This window comes from Oncorhynchus keta, chromosome 20 (assembly GCF_023373465.1).
Source record: "Oncorhynchus keta strain PuntledgeMale-10-30-2019 chromosome 20, Oket_V2, whole genome shotgun sequence".
Lineage (NCBI taxonomy): Eukaryota > Metazoa > Chordata > Actinopteri > Salmoniformes > Salmonidae > Oncorhynchus > Oncorhynchus keta.
Window position 1 is genome coordinate 17557559 of NC_068440.1, and position 25900 is coordinate 17583458.

At 44.4% G+C, this 25900-nt stretch overlaps 1 protein-coding gene across 10 annotated transcripts in view; it reads right to left on the bottom strand.

Annotated features, from left to right (window-relative positions):
- The window catches only part of LOC118398965 (receptor-type tyrosine-protein phosphatase U-like), a 305732-nt gene extending 291418 nt beyond the window's left edge, over positions 1 to 14314 (bottom strand). For 7 of the 10 annotated variants that reach the window (XM_052472195.1, XM_052472192.1, XM_052472191.1 and 4 more), the window contains exon 1: positions 14091 to 14313. In XM_052472195.1, the coding sequence (XP_052328155.1) occupies positions 14091 to 14163 (73 nt within the window). In that variant the 5' untranslated portion in view covers positions 14164 to 14313. Of the gene's footprint in view, positions 1 to 14090 lie in introns of all 10 variants that reach the window. The other 3 variants (XM_052472190.1, XM_052472185.1, XM_052472194.1) reach the window with 2 other exon arrangements.
- Between the last annotated feature and the right edge of the window lie 11586 nt (positions 14315 to 25900).

The following is a 25900-nucleotide window of genomic DNA, read 5'->3' on the forward strand; positions in this document are numbered from 1 at the left end:
ATAAGTGTTCTGCACATTGAGGGTCTTACATATGGGGCAGGCATGGCTGATAAGTGTTCTGCACATTGAGGGCCTTACATATGGGGCAGGCATGGCTGATAAGTGTTCTGCACATTGAGGGTCTTACATATGGGGCAGGCATGGCTGATAAGTGTTCTGCACATTGAGGGTCTTACATATGGGGCAGGCATGGCTGATAAGTGTTCTGCACATTGAGGGTCTTACATATTGGGCAGGCATGGCTGATAAGTGTTCTGCACATTGAGGGTCTTACATATGGGGCAGGCATGGCTGATAAGTGTTCTGCACATTGAGGGTCTTACATATGGGGCAGGCATGGCTGATAAGTGTTCTGCACATTGAGGGTCTTACATATGGGGCAGGCATGGCTGATAAGTGTTCTGCACATTGAGGGTCTTACATATGGGGCAGGCATGGCTGATAAGTGTTCTGCACATTGAGGGCCTTACATATGGGGCAGGCATGGCTGATAAGTGTTCTGCACATTGAGGGCCTTACATATGGGGCAGGCATGGCTGATAAGTGTTCTGCACATTGAGGGTCTTACATATGGGGCAGGCATTGCTGATAAGTGTTCTGCACATTGAGGGCCTTACATATGGGGCAGGCATGGCTGATAAGTGTTCTGCACATTGAGGGTCTTACATATGGGGCAGGCATGGCTGATAAGTGTTCTGCACATTGAGGGCTTACATATGGGGCAGGCATGGCTGATAAGTGTTCTGCACATTGAGGGCCTTACATATTGGGCAGGCATGGCTGATAAGTGTTCTGCACATTGAGGGTCTTACATATGGGGCAGGCATGGCTGATAAGTGTTCTGCACATTGAGGGTCTTACATATGGGGCAGGCATGGCTGATAAGTGTTCTGCACATTGAGGGTCTTACATATGGGGCAGGCATGGCTGATAAGTGTTCTGCACATTGAGGGTCTTACATATTGGGCAGGCATGGCTGATAAGTGTTCTGCACATTGAGGGTCTTACATATGGGGCAGGCATGGCTGATAAGTGTTCTGCACATTGAGGGTCTTACATATGGGGCAGGCATGGCTGATAAGTGTTCTGCACATTGAGGGCCTTACATATGGGGCAGGCATGGCTGATAAGTGTTCTGCACATTGAGGGTCTTACATATGGGGCAGGCATGGCTGATAAGTGTTCTGCACATTGAGGGTCTTACATATGGGGCAGGCATGGCTGATAAGTGTTCTGCACATTGAGGGTCTTACATATGGGGCAGGCATGGCTGATAAGTGTTCTGCATATTGAGGGTCTTACATATGGGGCAGGCATGGCTGATAAGTGTTCTGCACATTGAGGGTCTTACATATGGGGCAGGCATGGCTGATAAGTGTTCTGCACATTGAGGGTCTTACATATGGGGCAGGCATGGCTGATAAGTGTTCTGCATATTGAGGGTCTTACATATGGGGCAGGCATGGCTGATAAGTGTTCTGCACATTGAGGGTCTTACATATGGGGCAGGCATGGCTGATAAGTGTTCTGCACATTGAGGGTCTTACATATGGGGCAGGCATGGCTGATAAGTGTTCTGCACATTGAGGGTCTTACATATGGGGCAGGCATGGCTGATAAGTGTTCTGCACATTGAGGGTCTTACATATGGGGCAGGCATGGCTGATAAGTGTTCTGCACATTGAGGGCCTTACATATGGGGCAGGCATGGCTGATAAGTGTTCTGCACATTGAGGGTCTTACATATGGGGCAGGCATGGCTGATAAGTGTTCTGCACATTGAGGGCCTTACATATGGGGCAGGCATGGCTGATAAGTGTTCTGCACATTGAGGGTCTTACATATGGGGCAGACATGTGTGTGTTTGGAAATTTCCCCCAAGGATGAACCAGACTTGTGGTGATCTACAATTTTTTTTCTGAGGTCTTGGCTGATTTGTTTTTATTTTCCCATGATGTCAAGCAAAGAGGCACTGCGTTTGAAGGTAGGCCTTGAAATACATCCACAGTTACACCTCCAATTGACTCAAATGATGTCAATTAGCCTATCAGAAGCTTCTAAAGCCATTACATAATTTTCTGGAATTTTCCAAGCTGTTTAAAGGCACAGTCAACTTAGTGTATGTAAACTTCTGACTCACTGGAATTGTGATACAGTGAATTATAAGTGAAATAATATGTATGTAAACAATTGTTGGAAAAATTACTTGCACAAAGTAGATGTCCGAACCGACTTTCCAAAAGTATAGTTTGTTAGCAAATTTGTGGAGTGGTTGAAAAACTAGTTTTAATGACTCCAACCTAAGAGTATGTAAACTTCCAACTTCAACTGTATATTATCATCAGGTGAATGATAGTGGCAGGGAGAAGTAATCAACATTTAAAATGAAAGGTCATTGGAAGAGAAAATGTGAACAAATTTTCTGTGATTCTACAACTTTTTTCCATTGATTCTGGGAGAAAATGTTGCAGTTTTAAAGCTAATCTCCAGCAATTATACACTGTTCACAGTTTTACAGCTTATTTCCTGCTATTCTATGCATTTTGTCATGACTAACGCTGTGTTTCATTGCTCAAACATAAGAAAATGGCCATGTGCACTGAATGCCCGGTTTTTGAATTTGATTCTCCCTGACTTTCTAGCTTTTATTTCGTTGTTAGTTCTCAAATATGATATTATTAAAAAATTATATAGTGCAATATCTTTTCTGCATGCTTTCTATATGGTTTTAGTCATTTAAATTGACACTAATAGTTTTTCCATGTTTTATCTTACCACTTAAACAGCCCGCCTAATAATTTTCTACCTCGGCAGAGCCCAGTTTGAAAACTCCTCCTCTAGCTCACTGCCCAGGTGTGTATCCCCTCGACCTCTGAACTAAACACCAAACACACGGTGCCTCAAAAACACACACCTAGCTGCAGAGACAGCCATACTAATCAGGGGGTCAAAACTCTCACACCATCTGCAGTGCCCTTGTGAGATCTGTGTGTGTGTGTGGTACCTGGTGTTTCGTTCAGTGTGTGTGTCTGTGCGTGTGTGTGCGTGCAACATAAGGACACACTGATTGGTCCTTCCAGGATTTCATAACATCTCAAGTTTTCCCATCCAAACTTTTAATATCTCTCTACAGCTCTGCACAGGAACACTCCAAAGCCCTGAGGTTTGATAACTCTAAACAAGTACATTGGAAACTTTAATATCTTCTACAGCAGCCAGGGGACCCAGCCCTCTCTTAGGTCCAGTTCCTTATTGAAGAGGGGGCCTTTATAAAGTCATGCTATAACAGAGGCGGTTATCATTAAGAGTGCAGGATATAGTCAGTAGTACATCTTCCAACACATTCAGTACAACAGGGATTATTATTTGAATATGATGGGAGAGGGAGAGGGAGGGATAAAAAGTTAAAGAAATGCAGATAAGGGAGGGGAGGAGGTGGTGAAGGAGAAAGGGTAAGATAGGGAGACAGAAGAGAAAGAACTGAAAAGGAAAATGATAAGAAATTGCTTCTTGTGGCCCTCTTCCAATTATTTACCCCAAAGCTATGTGCGAAACTCATAAGTTAGCGACTCGAGAGGGATGTTTTGGATTGGTCCAACTGTCATCTCCATCTTCAAAGACAGTCATTGACACTCTGCCAGTGCTGCCAGAACATATCATGCAAGTAAACTTTGACCCAGGGACTTTGCTGCTGATTCCATTGCCATGGTTACAGCTGCACACATCAGGAATCAGGACAACTCACCAGTCTTTTTTTTCTGTTATTTTCCGTCGCTGTCAATGCCAGCATCAACTTCAACTGTCATCAATCAGAGTGGTGGGCAGGTCAGGCCAGACTGGCAGTTTGATGCCTAGCGAATTATCGTTAGAGATACTTGGCTGAGCAACAAAGTAAACATACATTCAGATAGAGGTGAGGTGAGGTGAGGAATATTCATAAAGAACTATTCATGAACTTTTAGCTCTCTGGCTTTAGCGGAGCAAGTAATATATAATATAATAATATATGCCATTTAGCAGACGCTTTTATCCAAAGCGACTTACAGTCATGTGTGCATACATTCTACGTATGGGTGGTCCCGGGGATCGAACCCACTACCCTGGCGTTACAAGCGCCATGCTCTACCAACTGAGCTACAGAAGGACCACAAGTGGTATCTGACAGAAGCAATCAGAGAGCAGCTGGCAGTTCTGGGAGATGCTAGATGGACATCACATCAGAACTACTGACACTTAATGGACAGACATCCCAGCAGAGTTGTTGTCTGTGGTGTATATCTCCGCTCAGGTAGCATCAAAGATTTTTATAACTAAACCAAGATAGATCACAGGTTGTCGTTTCCAATGGGAACAAATGAGTCAAAGTGGGTAGAACAGGCAAGGAGGTGGGCAGAGCCAAGCACGAGCTAGTGATGTCCTGTTGGCGCATTCTAGTATACATCTGTATATTTCCATTAGTGAACGCCTACTCTGTGAAGTGTGCATGTGCAATAACTCAATTCACCTTTGCACTCCTTCTAAACGGTGCAATTTAAAAAACACATTTGCAAAGGGTAAAGTCCACAAAACGTAGTCCACTCTGTTCATAACAGATTCTAGATTCTAGAACATAAAACTGTATTGAGATCAAATGTTTAGTCGATGAGAAAATGTGCATAATGTCGGGCAAAATCCATTTCGTTCCATCTTCTCTCACTGCCGCCAGTAGGTTTCCTCTCACTACCATATTTGGTAGTGAGTGGTAATGCCAACCGGATGCTTCACATTTACACATCCGTCTCATTGTTCTATCTGTGGTAGCATCCTACTACATCTACACCCCCACAGCCACTCCAAATAAACAGATGACAGACACTAAAACTCTCTCACCCTTCTGCTGTGTAGCTCCAAAGTGATCCTTTTAATCATATTGGAAGTGATTTCTTCTCCATCAGTCTGAGCAAATGATCCCTAACAAAACCCATAAAGAATATGAATGATTTGGACTGATGTGGAATTTCAATTAGTTAGTTCTTACGAATGTGTTTGTTGGACAAAAGTGACACTTGCCAGACTCTTGATTAGAGACACAACAAAGTGTGTGCACCCAACTCCCTATATGCCCATGTCAAAAGTAGTGCACTATGTAAGAAATATAGTGCTATTTGAGAGAGAGAGAGAGAGAGAGAGAGAGAGAGAGAGAGAGAGAGAGAGAGAGAGAGAGAGAGAGAGAGAGAGAGATTCTGTGCTGTAATGACGCCTCAGTGTATTGACTCTCCAGGTGCTGTGTACCCACACCTGCCAACATTATAGCCCCTATATCCTCTAGCTCAGGGGTTTCCTAACTGTTCTTGCCCAGGGACCCCCACCCAGGAAACCCACATCATACGTTAGCAAAATAAAAATACATATATCATCACCAGGTGAATGATAATGGCAAGGAGAATTAATCAACATTTTAAAATGAAATTATTTGGTAGATCGTTTTTCATTATTTTGACCTCCCCACAGGTCATTGGAAGAGGAAGTGTAAACTCTAACATAGTCTATTAACTTGAAATCTGATCTTCCAGTCAGTTGTTTGTCTGAATGCAGGCGTCACAGAAACAAATAACTGACAATGGCTATCTGGATCACTAAGTTGATTACAGATTCTGAGTTGTTTTTTTCTTCTTGTGTCATACCCCAAAGACAGGTAGTGTTGGGCTAATTGACACACAGCCATCTGTCTGACATGGTGGCCTGGTGGTGTTCAGTTAGCTAGCTACCACCTGGAGAAGCACAGCGACAGATGAACAGAGCTGAGAGAGGATCCCCCTCCTTCCTGTTAACATTGGCCCCTGCAGGTCAGGGGCATCGAGCGGTCGGGGAATGCTGTCAGCTCCGTTTAGGGAGTGTGGTGGTGATGGATGTCATGGCGATGGCAAGTGAACGCAGGGAGCGGTCGTGGGCGATCAGCATCAGAGACAAGGCGAGGCACCGTGATGATATGACAACAGGTCTAACTGACGACCACCTCCGTGACCGAGACACCTCCCTGTCTCTGACTAGCTGAACCACTGTCTGGCGGTCTACCTGTCTGTGAAAAGCTCAAACTCTAAAGGATACTTCTGGATACTTCTGAAAGTGAGCACACAAAAACACACACTGCTGACAGGTCTGCCCCTTGTAGTGCACATACACAAACACACACTGTGGCACACATACAAACACACACTGTGGCATGCACACAAACACACACTGTGGCACACTGTGGCATGCACACAAACCCTCTGTCTTTCTCTGTTTTATTGCTCAGTAAAAAGGTCACTTCACCTCATGTGAAAACTCTCTTTCAAACACACACACACACACACACACACACACACACACACACACACACACACACACACACACACACACACACACACACACACACACTGAAAGATGCTGAGATGCTTTTAGGGACTATAGAGAACAATGGTATTTAACTGGGAGGCTAGGACTTTAACATCTGTCAGGAACAACACAGCTTTACTCCATCTCTCCTCTCCTCACACTTCCTCCATTCTACCAATCAGCTCAGCTCCCTATGAGAAAATAGACTTCTCTGCCAAACATCCCCACTGTCGAGACCCAGCCCCTACCGGGAACGATAAGAGGAAATCACCTTTAGACAAAAGGAGAAATGGATTATATATTTGAGTGACTCAGAGAAGTCCTATACAAAAGGAAGCAGCTTTGCCAAGTCCTATGCCTATGTCCAGCTGAACTGATGGAATGTTTCAGAGGCCACTACAAAGGTCCTCAACTCTGGTGATTAAATGTCAAGCAACTTCAAATTCATGTTGAACACTCAAACCGGCTGCAGAAAGCCACAGCTGCAGCATTGCCAATAAATACAGTACCAGTCAAACGTTTGGACACACCTACTCATTCAAGGGTTTTTCTTTCTTTCTTTATTCCTACTATTTTCTACATTGTAGAATAATCGTGAAGACTTCAAAACTATGAAATAACACACATGGAGTCATGTAGGAACCAAGAATTGTATTAACAAATCAAAATATATTTTATATTTGAGGTTCTTCAAATAGCCACCATTTGCCTTGATGACAGCTTTGCACACTCCTGGCATTCTCTCAACCAACTTTATGAGGTAGTCACCTGGAATGGATTTCAATTAACAGGTGTGCCTTGTTAAAAGTTCATATGTGGAATTTCTTTCCTTCTTAATACGTTTGAGCTAATCAATTTTGTTGTGACAAGGTAGGGGTGGTATATAGCCCTATTTTGGTGAAAGACCAAGTCCATATTATGGCAGGAACCGCTCGAATAAGCAAAAAGAAAGGACAGTCCATCATTACTTTAAGACATGAAGGTCAGTCAATATGGAACATTTCTTCAAGTGAAGTCGCAAAAAACCATCAAGCGCTATGATGAAACTGGCTCTCATGAGGACCGCCACAAGAAAGGAAGACCCAGAGTTACCTCCGCTGCAGAGGATAAGTTCATTAGAGTTACCAGCCTCAGATTGCAGCCCAAATAAATGCTTCACAGAGTTCAAGTAACTTACACATCTAAACATTAACTGTTCAGAGGAGACTGTGTGAATCAGGCCTTCATGGTCGAATTGCTGCAGAGAAACCACTACTAAAGGAAACGAAATAAAAGAAGATACTTGATTGGACCAAGAAACAAGAGCAATGGACATTAGACCCTTAGAAATCTGTCTTTTGGTCTGATGAGTCCAAATTTTGTGATATGTGGTTCTAACCACCGTGTCTGTGTGAGACGCAGAGTAGTTGAACAGATGATCTCTGCATGTGTGGTTCTCACTGTGAAGCATGGAGGAAGTGGTGTGATGGTGCTTTTCTGGTGGTGACACAGCATTCGTCAGTTATACACCATCAATTCTGGTTTGCGCTTAGTCCCACTATCATTTGTTTTTCATCAGGACAAAATATCAAATCTATTTAGATGTATTTAATACTTTTTTGGTCAATAAATAATTCCATTTCTGTTATTTCATAGCAGTAATACAACCCTTGAATGGGAATGGTGTACTGTATGTTGGGTCGCAACCTGAATGACGAACCTTAGAACTATATGCAGAAGTGATCTCAGTTGTGGCAATTAAACTGTGTGTGGTCGGGTAATAGGGAAAGCTTTGGTGAGTCATTCTATCTGTCTGCTTGACTGCTTCACAGTGAGGCCGTTTCTCTCAGCGTCTGTTGACCCGTCCGTTTGAGGCGAGGAAGAGGGCGGTCCGTGTCTAAAGATGTCTTAAAGCCGTCTGTCCATTAAAGCTGTCTAAAGAATTTTTTAAAAGTGACCTCTCTCTCTCTCTCTCTCTAGTCAGACGAAGAAGAGTCAGAGCTAGACAGATGGAAATCTTCATATGGATGGAAGAAAGAGTACAGTTCAGCAAAGAAAAGCCTAAAAATATAACAAGGTTGCCCGGCTGGTCATAATATGTGAGAGACCAATCCGAGAAACTTCCATCCCTCTTCTCTCTGTGTGTGTTTGTGCTCCCATGTTCTCCTTTCCAAGCTGTGTTCCCCAAGAGAGCTTTGTGAGTGTTGAACCATTTTCTGTATGATGAAAGATCTGTCCGATCCCACCACAGTATCCAGCACAGCCAACACTTCTATCCCCTCGTCCTTGGTATAACCCCAAGCCTGGCGCCCACCCACCTTCTCCCATCAGAGTGTGTTCCCATGTGGTTTCCCTTCCCACGTTCACCCTCTACACCCCCAATCACGGCGTGTTTGCATGTCAGTACAGGGAGAGATTTGGAGACATAGGGGCCTGCCAGATTAAATTACCTTCTCTACTACTATAACTCCTCCAAGCAACACACACACACACACACACACACACACACACACACACACACACACACACACACACACACACACACACACACACACACACACACACACACACACACACACACACACACACACACACACACACACACACACACACACACACACACAGTGATCTGACAAGGAGTGCTTTTACAACACAAAACTACAAATCAGGTGCACTGCTGCATGCAGTGATCTGACAAGGAGTGCTTTTACAACAGCAAAACTACTCAATCAGGTAGCACTCAGGGGGTGCACCATGCAACTATAGGAAATGAAGCTCTGCTCAATCAGGTATAACTATAGGAAAAGCAAGCCTTGCTCAATCAGGTATAACTATAGGAAAAGCAAGCCTTGCTCAATCAGGTATAACTATAGGAAAAGCAAGCCTTGCTCAATCAGGTATAACTATAGGAAAAGCAAGCCTTGCTCAATCAGGTATAACTATAGGAAAAGCAAGCCCTGCTCAATCAGGTATAACTATAGGAAAAGCAAGCCCTGCTCAATCAGGTATAACTATAGGAAAAGCAAGCTCTGCTCAATCAGGTGTAACTATAGGGAAAACTAGCCCTGCTCAGCCTCGATAAGCTATATGAAAAGCAAGAAGTGAGGAGTAATAGACCCATGTGAGTTAGTGCAATCAGACACAGACAGTCTCAGCAGTAAGATATACATAAACCATAAACAGACCACTGAGGCAGGAAGCGTCACTTCACCGTCTGTACAAAACATTAGGAACAACTTCCCTAATATTGAGTTGCACCCCATTTTGCCCTCAAACAGCCTCAATTCGTCGGGGCATGGACTCTACAATGAGTCGAAAGCGTTCCACAGGGATTCTGGCCCATGTTGAATACAACGGTTCCCACAGTTCTGTTGAATTGGATGGATGTCCTTTGGGTGGTGGATCATTCTTGATACACACAGGAAACTGTTGAGCGTGTAAAACCCAGCAGCGTAGCAGTTCTTGATACACTCAATCCAGTGAGCCTGGCACCTACTACCATACCCTCTTCAATTAAATATTTAGTCTTGCCCATTCACCCTCTGAATAGTACACATACACAATACATGTCTCAATTGTCTCAAGACTTGAAAAACATTCTTTAACCTGTCTCCTCCACTTCATCTAAACTGAATTAAGTGGATTTAACAAGTGACATCAATAAGGGATCATAGCTTTCACCTGGATTTGGTGCCAGAGGGCCTGGATGTTGCTTTGGAGGCCACTACATGGGCCCCACCAGGAGAATAATCTAGGGGAAACACTACTATGGAGGGAGTGGGAATGCATACAGACAGTTATATGCAGTATACTATAACAGTAACTAGTAAAGGTTCTACTTGGCTTGTCTGTAAGTGATACCCAGTGATACCCAGCAGCGCCAGAGTATTTATAACATACAACTGTCGCATGGAGAATGCTCCCACAGGGTCTGGGTTTCAAATACACTATTTTAGTACATTGAGAGGCACTATTACACTGTCTAAGTACTATGTAATGTAAAGTGAATCTAGACATGGCCAAGCCCCTGCCTTACAAAAATAAAACTTTCACTGCTAACACTCAGGTTAAGCTGAGCCAGGATTGTCACCAGGGGAATTTTCCCTTTAAAGAAATGTTCCTTCCGAACTAGACAACTGTATATTCTACAATGAAAATGATAAAGATAGTTCACGACCAACACATGTAAAATGTCCCTGGGTGAAATGGCAGCAGCTTTACGGGCGCCCAACCAATTGTGCTATTATGTGGGTTTTTTGCGTTATTTGTAACTTATTTTGTACATAATGTTTCTGCAACTGTATCTTACTGCAAAAAAACAGCTTCTGGATATCAGGACAGCGATCACTCACCTCGGATTAGACAAAGATTTTTTCTTCAACAAGCAGGACGCACAGGACATTCTCCCGACATGGCCAACTTCCCAGTTGTTTTCAAGAGAAAGAGACGCAGGTACAGAGGACACCGAGTGGGATGCCTCGTGAGGATCCGCAGAAGGCGTGTGGGAAAGCTGCCGTTACCATCAATATTACTCGCCAAAGTGCAATCATTGAACCAAAAATTAGACGAGGTACGATCATGAATATCCTACCAACAGGACATCAAAAACTGTAATATCCTATGTTTCACGGAATTGTGGCTGAATGATGACATGGATATTCAGCTCGCGGGATATACACTAGCGGGGGGGGGGGGCATTTTCGTAAACAACAGCTGGTGCACGAGAATCTTCTGATAAATTGCAGGCCACACTAGCTTAGATTTTCAGCTATACTTTACCACCACAGACAGCTGCTGACACTAAGACCGCACAGCTGTATAAGGAAATAAGCAAACAGGAAACCATTCACCCAGAGGCGGCGCTCCTAGTGGCCGGAGACTTTAATGCAGGGAAACTCAGTTCTAAAATCAGTTCTACCTCATTTCTATCAACATGTTATTGATAGATGATAGGTAACATGTCAAAATGTGCAACCAGAGGCCTCCTGGGTAGCGCAGTGGTTAAGGGCGCTGTACTGCAGCGCCAGCTGTGCCATCAGAGTCCCTGGGTTTGCGCCCAGGCTCTGTCGTAACCGGCCGCGACCGGGAGGTCCGTGGGGCGACGCACAATTGGCCTAGTGTCGCCCGGGTTAGGGAGGGCTTGGTCGGTAGGGGTGTCCTTGTCTCATCGCGCACCAGCGACTCCTGTGGCGGGCTGGGTGCAGTGTGCGCTAGCCAAGGTGGCCACTTTCAAGGTGTGGAACTCTAACCGGGAAGCTTATAAGAAATCCTGCTATGCCCTGCGACGAACCATCAAACAGGCAAAGCGATTGAATGGTACTACACCAGCTCCGACACTCGTCTTAAGTGGCAGGGCTTGCAAACTATTACAGACTACAAAGGGAAAGACAGCCACGAGCTGCCCAGTGACATGAGCCTACCAGACGAGCTAAATCACTTCTATGCTCGCCTCGAGGCAATCAACACTGAGGCATGCATGAGAGTATAAGCTGTTCCGGACGACTGTAGCTGGCATGAGTAAGACCTTTAAACAGACCAACATTCACAAAGCTGCGGGGCCAGACGGATTACCAGGACGTGTGATCCAGGCATGTGCTGACCAACTAGCAGATGTCTTCACTGACATTTTCAACATGTCATTGATTAAGTCTGTAATATCAACATGTTTCAAGCAGACCACCATAGTTCCTGTGCCCAAGAACACAAAGGCAACCTGCATAATGACTACAGACCCATATCACTCACGTCCGTAGTCATGAAATGCTTTGAAAGGCTGGTCATGGCTCACATCAACACCATTATCCCAGAAACCCTAGACACACTCCAATTTGCATACCGCCCAAACAGATCCACAGATGATGCAATCTCTATTGCACTCCACACTGCCCTTTCCCACCTGGACAAAAGGAACACTTATGTGAGAATGCTATTCATTGACTGCAGCTCAGCGTTCAACACCCTAGTACCCTCAAAGCTCATCACTAAGCTAAGGACTCTGGGACTAAACACCTCCCTCTGCAACTGAATCCTGGACTTCCTGAAGGGCCGCTCCCAGGTGGTGAGGTTAGGTAGCAACACATCTGCCATGCTGATCCTCAACACTGGAGCCCCCTGGGGGTGCGTGCTCAGTCCCCTCCTGTACTCCCTGTTCACCAATGACTGCATGGCCAGGCACGACTCCAACACCATCATTAAGTTTGCAGACGACACAACAGTGGTAGGCCTGATCACTGATAACGACGAGACAGCCTACAGGGAGGAGGTCAGAGACCTGGCCGGGTGGTGCCAGAGTAACAACCTATCCCTTAATGTAACCAAGACTAAGGAGATCATTGTGGACTACAGGAAAAGGAGGACCGAGCACGCCCCCATTCTCATCGACGGGCTGTAGTGGAGCAGGTTGAGAGCTTCAAGTTCCTTGTTGTCCACATCCCCAACAAACTAACATGGTCCAAACACACCAAGACAGTCGTGAAGAGGGCACGACACAGCCTATTCCCCCTCAGGAAACTAAAAATATTTGGCATGGGTCCTCAGATCCTCAAAAGGTTCTGCAGCTGCAACATCGAGAGCATCACGAGAGCATCGTGGTTGCATCACGGCCTGGAATGGCAATTGCTCGGCCTCCGATCGCAAGGCACTGCAGAGGATAGTGCGCATGGCCCAGTCCATCACTATATCACAATATAATATAATATATATAATATAATATACCCTTATGATGACAGCTTGGCTGTCGAAACGTTGGTAATTACATTTTTGAATCTGAGCTCCTAGAGTGTGCAGCTCTCTTTTATTTTAGAGCCAGGTCTAAACCTGTTGTATTCGGTACAAGTAACAAAGAAACTTTGATTTGATTTTGATTTGCTGTAAGCCTCCCAGACCTGTCTCTGCAGAATTAAAAACACACATTGTCATTGTATTAGGTAGCATGACAGTGAAACTGCTGTATAAAGCATTGGACGTCGTATGTAAAAACTGTTCGTGTGCGTGCGTGCGTGCGTGACAGCGTTAAATAATAGACGAGTTTGCTTTCAGCAATCAAATCATAACACACAAAGGAACGTGCGGATGTTTTAATCGAATTGACCGTTAACAGAACAATCCCATCCCACGATGTAGTTTAATCTAAAACAACCGATAACAACATTTATATTCAAATGTAATTGATTGATCATAATCTCTTAATTATATGACAATAACATTACAGAGTGCAGTTCAGAGAATTTGAGTGCGATGTTAATAAACTATTCCAACCTGAGAAATGTTATGCCATCACATTTTTACAATTCTTCACGGACCGTGCCACCGGTAACAAAACATTGTGACACTTGACCCTTCTGTGAAAAATAGACAAATTAACTTAACTCAACAGAGCTCATTTTCACATAGACTCAAAACGTGACAGTCTTGAAATGAATGAAAAAAGTAGTTATTGGATATCCTTGTAGGTTAATTTCAACGACTAAAACAATATACTACCTTATTGGAAGTTATCTTCAGTAATTAGACGTGACCGTCCGACCAAATTATGAGAACAGCTATGATCACCTTTCATAACATAAAACAAATAAAACGAATAATAGCACTCTAGTTTTCCACTTACTAGGTTACATGTTTATTACAGCTTAGAAACATGTGCCCAGTCAGTGCCCACAAATGCCACGGACAGCCCAGCCAACTGTCCTTTCACAGGTGCGCAGCGGTGCAGTGCGTGACTCCCAATAAACAAAACACGTTATTATTGTCTTTACCTGTTGGCCCTTGGTCCATAGTATCAGTGTAGATCCCGACGACCAGCATCAGTAGAATCACTCCGCTATACATTTTAACGTTTTAGTCCAGCTCCCGTTATCAGACGAAATCCTTGTAGTGAGTGACTGCGGCAGGACTGTTCCAAAGTTGTCCGCTCATTGATGACTGAATTCCTTGCTGAAAAGAGTCAACCCCCATGCAAAACACTGGCAATTTGAGCCGCTACAGCTGCCGTAGGGGCAAAGACGATAAAAGAAACCTTACTTCACTAAGCGCCGGCAATCAAGTGGTCAAATACAGGTCTACAGCGCCGCCATGCGGTAGCTTTGTATTGCAGCGACACAATCATACCCCCCCCCAAAAAAATGTTCTCTACAAATAAACACAGATTTTGTGTGAGTGGAACATCTTATATTAATTAGCATTTTATATTGAAACCAACCATAACCATAACGATGTTCAATGCCTAATTGATATGGATATATGCAAACGTCAATACCTATGTTATACCTCAACAGAATATGCTGTACATACAGTACAGTCTTTATGCATATTACTTAGCAGCAGAGACAGAGTGGGAGGGAGTTGTAGGCTACTCCAGATGCATGTGGTGGGTGGGTGAAATGCAGCAGGAGGAGAATGAGGGGAAGAGGAAGGTTTGGACACTCCATGGTCACTTACAACTTGGCACTCTGGTTGAATCAACGTAATTTCCACATCATTTCAATGAAATTACATTGAACCAATGTGGAATAGACGTTGAATTGAGATCTGTGCCCAGGATAACAGGATAAGATAACAGGTCAGCAAGAGTCTCTCTCTCTCTCTCTCTCTCTCTCTCTCTCTCTCTCTCTCTCTCTCTCTCTCTCTCTCTCTCTCTCTCTCTCTCTCTCTCTCTCTCTCTCTCTCTCTCTCTCTCTCTCTCTCTCTCTCTCTCTCTCTCTCTCTCTCTCTCTCTCTCTCTCTCTCTCTCTCTCTCTCTCTCTCTCTCTCTCTCTCTCTCTCTCTCTCTCTCTCTCTCTCTCTCTCTCTCTCTCTCTCTCTCTCTCTCTCTCTCTCTCTCTCTCTCTCTCTCTCTCTCTCTCTCTCTCTCTCTCTCTCTCTCTCTCTCTCTCTCTCTCTCTCTCTCTCTCTCTCTCTCTCTCTCTCTCTCTCTCTCTCTCTCTCTCTCTCTCTCTCTCTCTCTCTCTCTCTCTCTCTCTCTCTCTCTCTCTCGTTATACACTGTCGCTGTACCTCTCTCACTCCTTCACTAAGCAGACTTCCATACTGGCCTGGAAACCAGCATGAAGAACAAAGTGCACTAGAGGAGGGAAATGATGAGGAAACGGAAGAGAGAGAGAGTGGGTAGGCTTGCAGGCATCAGAACCATGGCTCTAACCAGCCAACCAACTGTAAGGCCAATGCAACAGATGGAGGCTCATAGCAGAATAATGTGATCTATGACACAGGAGTGGTACATTTCAGGTAATGTAGTAGCTATTTGAAGAGTCTCTACATCCATCTAAACATTACTTAGGCAGTTCTTTGGCTCCAAAGGTGCAGCACTCAACTAAAACGTCTGTAAAATATGCAGAATTTTCTCAGTTACAACGTTGCTCTCTTTTCCTGCGCAAGCATTCGACTCAGATAGTCAGACAACTTACCATACATCTGAATGATGTATATCGAAGATCAGCACACTGTCCTCTTTAGAAAGTTATGAACATAATCAAACCACTTTAGCCACAGGCACTCCATTTTTCCGATTTGAAAATGTTCCAGAGTCCGTAGAGTCTTAATCTCCTGATGGAAAGCAATCAGCATTTACAGTACTTTAGAAAGCCTGTCACACACAGAACAACACACACACACACACTCACACTCACACACGCACAGACATACACACACACAAGCACTGCTTAGCGGAAGATATGGACAAATGCTACTCGTCTTAGAAATAATTTTCATTGAGCCATTAATGTTGTTTTATTTCACAACATCAATTTTCCAATCAGCATGGGTTGCCTGAGAAAGTTAGTCGATAAAACAAAGGTTGGAATCAGGTCCTTCCCTCGGGAGAAAGAAAAGCATACCGTGTCCTTGTGAACAGTAAACCAATGTTAGGGTCATAATAAGCAACAAGACAATCTAACGATTGGATTTTTTGAGCGTTACGTGTCACTAGGAACTATGTCAGAGGCTGTGTGTGTGTGTGTGTGTGTGTGTGTGTGTGTGTGTGTGTGTGTGTGTGTGTGTGTGTGTGTGTGTGTGTGTGTGTGTGTGTGTGTGTGTGTGTGTGTGTGTGTGTGTGTGTGTGTGTGTGTGTGTGTGTGTGTCAAAACAGCTTCATATCAAGGTTGTTTGGACTAAGAAACCGATTACAGACAATGTGACATTAAATCACAGGAATCAAGTGATTTTCACACAGCAGGGAACCAAGGCCCTGTATTTCAAATGCATGTAGCATAATGCTTCAGGAAATGCACATTGGCATCTGAGATCTAACACTGATCTAACATCTGTGGATATGGACCAACCAAGCTTCTGGAAAATCACCAACAACATTCTGCCTTGTGTTTGTCACTGTACCTGTGAAACAAAACAGCCAGTAGCAACAAGTTGGGTCTGTCAGAGGAAAAGTACAGTGAATATAAGGATATTCAGAAACTCTTGGAGGACTATGAAAGTGGACGTCAAAAATGCTTCTTTATTGTTGAAGACCAATGCGTTTCAGCATGTGCCCTTCCTCTGGGTTTTTGGAGGAAAGTACAGTGACATACATTCCTGTGAAGAGAGGCTGAAGATAGAGGGGTGAGGAGGGGCAAGTTGAGGTGATGTGCAGCGAGCAACAGACAGGAGTAGAATCAGCAGTAGTGGCAGTGGAATACTGATAGGAGACATGAGGCAGAGACACACACACACACACACACACACACACACACACACACACACACACACACACACACACACACACACACACACACACACACACACACACACACACACACACTCCCATCAGCAGTTGGTAGGATAATCGGGGGGTCGAGTCAAGCAGGGGTGTCGTCTTCAAACCAAGCATAGCGTTGTCAGCCTGTAAGCCCGTCAGTTCTGAGGAGCATCTCTCTCCTCTGTGACACCCGTGCAGCACTGCCAGTTCAACCCTCACCAGCATTTATTTTCAGAAGCACAGGAGCAACAACCAGTGCCACCCAGAGTCACACTCCTCTTCATGTGCCGACACACACACACACACACACACACACACACACACACACACACACACACACACACACACACACACACACACACAAAACAGAAAGGACAATACACACACACACAGGAAAACACACACGTGTACACACACACACAAGTACGTATGCAAAGGACAACTCACACATACACACACACACACACACACAGCAAACATTCATTACAACATTATTCCAGTCTGAAGGACTGTTAATTCTAAGTGTGCTTTACTAAATAAATGTTAATTGGACCTGATGACTCTGATCATTGACCAACTTAAAAAGGATATTATCGAGATCGCAACCCCAGTTGAAAATTCACAGCAAGCTCTACGAGATGAGCTTAATGACCCTATTAAACCGGAGGATCTCATTCAGAGTAACGCTGACCTTCAGACTAAGATTACGACCAAACTGAAGGAGAGGAAAATCAAGAAGTATAAACACGATTTGTAGATAAGAACAGCAAACTAATATATCTCTGACGAGCACAAGAAACCAAAAAAACGGAAGAGAGAAGCTGATGACAGACGCCGAGGTCCTCTGTCAGACCAACTATCCACAGACAGCGCTAACTCTGGCTCCTCTACCAACGGTGAGCCTTTTTTCTACAACAGATGGTGGGGACACCGGGGACAATGTCGAGGCCAACACCCCCGGCACGTAAGAGGGTTCGACGCATACGTCTGGGGAAGAAGAAATCCACTACCATCCCGCGACACCTATCAATTGAGACCCAGGACGGGCCCCCAGTCCAACAGGAGCTAAATGTCTTCAGCTTATCAAGTAAGACATTTACATTTACATTTACATTTAAGTCATTTAGCAGACGCTCTTATCCAGAGCGACTTACAAATTGGTGCATTCACCTTATGACATCCAGTGGAACAGCCACTTTACAATAGTGCATCTAAATCTTTTAAGGGGGGTGAGAAAGACCCTGACGTCCGCTCACCTCAGTGTTCTGAATAAGGGGTTAGCATTTGTACCCACTGCATACATTAATGACTTTGATGTCCAGATTGATGTATTCAAGTTTTTCCGGAATCTGAGATTGCGTGAGTTCTTTGATAAGAGTGGACTTACATGCCTCCACTTGAAAGGTCATCCTCAGTGAGATGTATACATAGGTCTACCACGCTAATCAATAGACTTACATGTCCAACTGTGAGTCAAGGAGGAGATGGAGCCATTAACCCAGTTGAGGTACCTGAGAACTCTGAGAGAACAACATTTAGAGCAGAAAGTTCATTTGTACCTCCCCCCAAACGTAATGCATCCTTCTGTAGGATTGTTGAAAATGACAATAATATTACAGGTGAATGTAGGTGACTTACTGAAAGACAAACAGAAACACAAATCCTATGATAACCTGAGTAGAGACGAGAGAATGGCTCTCATGGACTTAAAGTCCGATCCTTTGATTATCATGAAAAAATGTCACAAAGAAGGAGGGATTTGTACACAAAACAAATGTGACTATGTGAATGAATGTCGCCGACAACTCTCTAAAGGTGACTTCTATCGCAAACTGAATTGTGACCCAACCCTGGAATTCCAGCATAATATCTCATCCACAGTGGAAAGATGTTTGGAATCAGGACAAATCACTAAAAAAGAAGTTGAATTTCTATGTGTGAAATTTCCCAAGATACCAACTTTCTATACAATCGCTAAATTATACAAACAAGTATCTCCTCCTCCAGGTAGACCCATTATCTCCTCCTCCAGGTAGACCCAGTATCTCCTCCTCCAGGTAGACCCAGTATCTCCTCCTCCAGGTAGACCCAGTATCTCCTCCTCCAGGTAGACCCAGTATCTCCTCCTCCAGGTAGACCCAGTATCTCCTCCTCCAGGTAAACCCAGTATCTCCTCCCCCAGGTAGACCCAGTATCTCCTCCTCCAGGTAGACCCAGTATCTCCTCCTCCAGGTAGACCCAGTATCTCCTCCTCCAGGTAGACCCAGTATCTCCTCCTCCAGGTAGACCCAGTATCTCCTCCTCCAGGTAGACCCAGTATCTCCTCCTCCAGGTAGACCCAGTATCTCCTCCTCCAGGTAGACCCAGTATCTCCTCCTCCAGGTAGACCCAGTATCTCCTCCTCCAGGTAGACCCAGTATCTCCTCCTCCAGGTAGACCCAGTATCTCCTCCTCCAGGTAGACCCAGTATCTCCTCCTCCAGGTAGACCCAGTATCTCCTCCTCCAGGTAGACCCAGTATCTCCTCCTCCAGGTAGACCCAGTATCTCCTCCTCCAGGTAGACCCAGTATCTCCTCCTCCAGGTAGACCCAGTATCTCCTCCTCCAGGTAGACCCAGTATCTCCTCCTCCAGGTAGACCCAGTATCTCCTCCTCCAGGTAGACCCAGTATCTCCTCCTCCAGGTAGACCCAGTGTCTCCTCCCCCAGGTAGACCCAGTATCTCCTCCTCCAGGTAGACCCAGTGTCTCCTCCCCCAGGTAGACCCAGTGTCTCCTCCCCCAGGTAGACCCAGTGTCTCCTCCCCCAGGTAGACCCAGTATCTCCTCCTCCAGGTAGACCCAGTATCTCCTCCTCCAGGTAGACCCAGTGTCTCCTCCCCCAGGTAGACCCAGTATCTCCTCCTCCAGGTAGACCCAGTATCTCCTCCTCCAGGTAGACCCAGTATCTCCTCCTCCAGGTAGACCCAGTATCTCCTCCTCCAGGTAGACCCAGTATCTCCTCCTCCAGGTAGACCCAGTATCTCCTCCTCCAGGTAGACCCAGTATCTCCTCCTCCAGGTAGACCCAGTGTCTCCTCCCCCAGGTAGACCCAGTATCTCCTCCTCCAGGTAGACCCAGTGTCTCCTCCCCCAGGTAGACCCAGTATCTCCTCCTCCAGGTAGACCCAGTATCTCCTCCTCCAGGTAGACCCAGTATCTCCTCCTCCAGGTAGACCCATTGTAGCAGCAATCGACTCTGTGACATCCAACATTTCTAAATGTGTGGATTACCACATTAGACCGATGGTTGAGAATCTCCCATCTTATGTCAGACACCAGTCACATGATCTCATTGATAGAGGGCTTAGGAAGGATACCAGAGGGCACCCTGCTGGCCACTTTTGATGTGGAGAGCTTGTACACTAACATCCCACACACTGGAGACTTGCAGACGCTGCAACACTTCCTTCAGCAGAGAGACTCTACCCTTGCTCCATCCAATGATTGCATCTTACAACTTACTGAACTGGTATTAACCCATAACTACTTTGTCTTTGAGTCAGATGTTTTCCTTCAAATTCAGGGTGGAGCTGTGGGCTCCCCTTTCTCCCCCAACTATGCAAACCTGTATGTGGGACAATTTGAAGAAGCATTCCTTTATCAAACAGAGACACAGTCCTTACTTTCTAAAATACTTCCAATGGAGGCGATACATAGATGATGTCTTTGTGCTCTGGTAAGGAATTCAGCAGGAACTAAATGAATTCCAAACTATAGTAAACGAGAGCTCTGAATACCTCAAATTCACCATGCAGACTGATGAGAGAAAAATAAACTACCTGGATTTATGGATTATCAAAGAGAATGATGCATTACACACAGACTTATACACAAAGCCCACAGATCGCAATACCTATGTGCGGATAGTATAAATCCCCTTCACCTCAACAATGGTCTACCATACAGTCAGATATGCAGGGTTAAACTAATCTGTGGCCACCAGTCAGATTTTGACAGCAATGCTAAAAAAAATCCAATCCTATCCAAAAACATGAACCCCTAGTGGTCTGAATATTGACTTTGATCTCAGGCCCTTCTTATGAACACATTTTCCTTTATGAACAAGTCTTATAAATAGCTTTATTTTTTATTTTTTAATATATATTTTTTTTTACAGTTTATTAGCATACACCTGATGATGCTCATTATATATTAAGGTTGAACCAAAAGATTACCTGTAACAAAATTAAATGAAATACGAAATGATGATGTGAAATTGAATGACAGAATAATGTATGTTGATGCTAATATGATGTACAATATTCCATTATGTTTCGATATGATAACAATAGCGTAATATATTTAATATGCCATAAACTATTTTTTAACAGTTTCACTAATTCATTTTAATTAACTTAATCATTATGACACACCCCTCATTATTGTCATTGGTTACACTAATTGCACTGTGTGTCTACATAACCTGGTTCGAGTATTCATGACATTACCCTGAAGAAGGCAGAGTGATGCTGAAACGTTGGCAAATACCCATTCAATTGCTGGGAGTTCATACATGGAGTGTATACTTTATTTGTTTTGATAGTTTACAGTTTATTCGCCGTTAGTCAGCACCTCCACACAAACTACAGCATTATTCTGGGTGTGCGCCAGCTCATGTCTTTTTAAAAATCTACTGTTAATTGTCAACGTGGAATAAAGTAAATGTCTGTATACTGTCTGTATACTGCATCATCCTATAAAGAGTTTATACCTACTCTTTGACCTTTGGTAGTATCAGACTGGACTAAGATTTTAGGAGCAAGATATCGACCAGGGCCAAAGACCCACATCTCTCCTTCCCTTATGTGAAATGCAAGAGCAGGATATTTCTTTACTTCAATACACACACACACACAAACACAGACTTCACTTCCATGGGGGTAATTGCAGTACACAATGGTACTTTAAGCCGCACGTTTTCTCATCAGTGCATAGTAATTACACAGGGCCCCAGGGGAGCCAAAAAAACACATGTAGAGTGGAGAATGAACCCTGCACTAGTAGGTGATGGAGACTGGCTGCATCAGGATTATTAAACAGGAGACCAGGCCGCAGCATTGTGGATCAGAATACTGATCATATCACCTACCCTCTCAGCTCATTACAGCTCTTCTCCTCTCAGTTCAACCAGGCTCTGTTTCAGCTCTCTCAGCTCAGCTCCTCTCCTCTCGGTCCAGGCTCTGTTTCTTAGGATCTGGAGAGGGGGGAAGTTTGGCAGCTTGTTAACCTGTGAGAGAGGTTATAAGGGGGTATGTATGGTATGCACTACATTGGCCTAAAGAATCAAGGGCTTCAGTCAAGTAAGTCATCTCCCTCGGGGTAATTCATTCGGGTGTCCAAGAATAGGTAGATAGCAATCTAAAGTGGGTTTTATTGGGGAAAAAGTCACTGTGTGCAGATGAGAATACATGGTTATTTTAAGCACTCAGCGCGCACACACACACACACACACACACACACACACACACACACACACACACACACACACACACACACACACACACACACACACACACACACACACACACACACACACACACACACACACACACACACACACACTTGTGTTAATTGAGTGTTAGTATCATTCTAAATCAGTTGCGAGGTGAGTATAAACACAACTGTGACATTGAATTAATTATTATAACTGTGGAAGTAATTATAGTAACACGCACACACACACACACACACACACACACACACACACACACACACACACACACACACACACACACACACACACACACACACACACACACACACACACACACACTGCCAACCCGTGAAAATCAACTATACTTTCCCTTTCACTTGTATTACAACCTTCTCTCAATCTCTCTCATTAACTCCCTTTCTATCACCTTCATTCTCACTCCCTCTCTCTATCTCACTTGTTCTCAGGGGCAAACTGGCCATCTGGCATTTGCCAGAAATGCCAGATGGGCTGGATCGTTTTTAGCCTAGTGGGCGTGTCTGCTTTAGGTCGTTGTCACTCCCCCTCTACCTATTTCTCTGTGTCTGGCTTACAGTATCTCCCAGACCTCCAAGAAGCATACTTCCCTCCAGCGTACTTGAGTCATGCTGCTTCTCACCTATAGATCTGACATCTTGAGTTCATTTCAGTTCATCTTCAGTTTGTTTCAGTTGATGGCCATGTTATGAAGGTGAACTGTGTTACAAATGACTAGGTGTTCCCAGCTGTCTGTTCTATCATTCTGTCAGTGATACAATTGTGGTCATTAAATTCCTTTTGACAATACAAGCGACACTCGCCTAGCTAGCTTCGCCCTCATGTGGGTGCTAGCAAGCAAGCTAAGTAGTGTTAGGTATTAACAGCCGTTGTCAGCCAATCCAGCAGTGGCTGGAAGCTAAGATGAGCTTTGATTGGTCACTTGCGTCACGATTTCACAGGGGATTTGCATGAAGTTCAACTTTCTCCAACTTGTTTCAAGTCGTGTTCAGCCACCTTGCCTACGATAGCATCGCTTCACCAATCCCCCGCCCACTCCACTTCTCTTGCTTTCCTTCCATTGAATTTGAATGGCTTCCAATGCTTCACCATATGATGCTGCTCGATATTAAGACAGGCCGTTCAATTATTATTTTACAACGTAATGAAGGACTGTGTAATATGTCTGTTACCTTTGAATAGTTATGTGGTTAATTATCAATTTGACTTTGGTATGAACCAAAGGAGGGGCTAGGTGAACATAAGCCCCTGTTTTGGGCTTTATTGTCAGATTAGTTTTGGTATGTGAGAGGAAGCTGTGGTGAGCTTGGTATATATCCCAACTTGAGTTGGGGTACCCCTGGTCCCCACAAGGCCCCACTTTTACAATGCCAGTCTGAGTGCAAGGTATATTCCTGCTTGAGCTTCAATATGGAGGAGATGCTGTTTTGATCAGTTCAGTAAACCAAGAGCTATGGGGTCATGGGGTTAAGCTCTACCCATCCACACCCTGCCAAGTCTAGAACAACAAGATACTATCTGAGGACAGAGGAGCAGTGACAGTATGAATCGATAGAAAGGAGAGAAAGAAAAAGGAGGAGGGAGGAAATGATGATTGATGTTGATGAGAGTGGGAGACATAGACAGCTCTGGCATCTCTCTCACAGTTCAGCCTAACCTTGCTGTCTCAGACACAGATAAGGGGAAGGAGATAGGGTCAGCATGACAGGCAGGGTGAAGGTCACACACACACACACACACACACACACACACACACACACACACACACACACACACACACACACACACACACACACACACACACACACACACACACACACACACACACACACACACACACACACACAGACTTGAGAAAGATAAGGTGGGGGATAGGGCCTCCATGACAGGCAGGGTCACAATCCAACCCGCAACCTCTCGCAGATCAGACCAGACTGTGTAAACAAGAACACTCCTGTCTCCCTGTAGAATAATAGAAGTTCACACCTCTGTCCATCTCCATCCCTCGCTCCTTCATATGTCAGCTCCCCTCCTTCAACTCCCTCCCTCCCTGTCCTTCTTTCTCTCCTTGTCATAGTCCAACAGGCAAGGCACACCTGCTGACTGAGGTAGCTGTGTCTCCTGTGGCTGCCAACATGGCTGGCACAGAGGGGGAGAGAGGGTGGTGCAAGTGGCACTGCCAGCTGCCATGGTGATATCTGTCCTCTTCCACAAACCACAGCACAGCCACAATATACACACACACACACACACACACACACACACACACACACACACACACACACACACACACACACACACACACACACACACACACACACACACACACACACACACACACACACACACACACACACACACACACACACACACACACACACACACACACACACACACACACACATCACCAGTGCTCTGACAGTAATGCCGACCAGGTCGCTCTGCATGAACTAAAACGTGTCATGTGTATCATGTTTGAACTTGGTCATTGTGGAAGGTGCCTATTTACGCCACAAAGGCTTTTTCATTTTTCCTTATTTGAGAAGCACCATGGAAAGTTTCTGAAATATTTAGAAATCATTTAGAAACATTTTCCTGCTTGCATCCTCTGACAGGAACAGATTGTGGAATGTGTCACACATACTATGAGCTGTGTTTGACAGCCAGCCAGGTTAAGCTTTAAAACATAAAGATTAATTTGACTGAAATGTGCAGTAAATTGGATATAAAATAGAGTAGATGATGATCTTAGAGCAAATAAAATGGGAATTGTCTTCTGAATATGTAATTGCCTAACTCCCCACTTTCTTTGCTGTGCTTACAAACATATACTATATAATAAACATATTATACAGCATACTTTAAGCCTTCCATACAGTATAATATATAATTGATATATATATGGCATTGAGATATGTATAAGGTTAATATATTTCCACTCAGTCACTTTCACAGCATATATGACACCACAACACAGCCTGCTGCTAACGTTACGGGTCTATTTTCTGTTCCAGCATCTTCCTTCCTCTCCCCATGACAACATGTCATACCATGGCAACATAGTGTGTCACAGAGTTACCTAATGCTTGTTTTTTGAAGTCTTGGTTAAAAAGGAGCGAGAGCTACAGACATGCTCAATGTGAGCTCCTTATTTACACTTGAATCTAAAAAATTATTCAAGACAAGAAGTGATGAACAACACCTCTATTCAATTAAGATAGAAAAAAAGTAACTGCGCTTCAATTTAAGAAGTTAGCTAGCTACACAACAAAAACCTAGCCAGCAGACTAACAAGCTAGCCATAAAGAAAATGAGCTAGAACAAACCTAGCAAGGGGAGTTAATACAACTATATCAAGCAACCAAACTGAGTG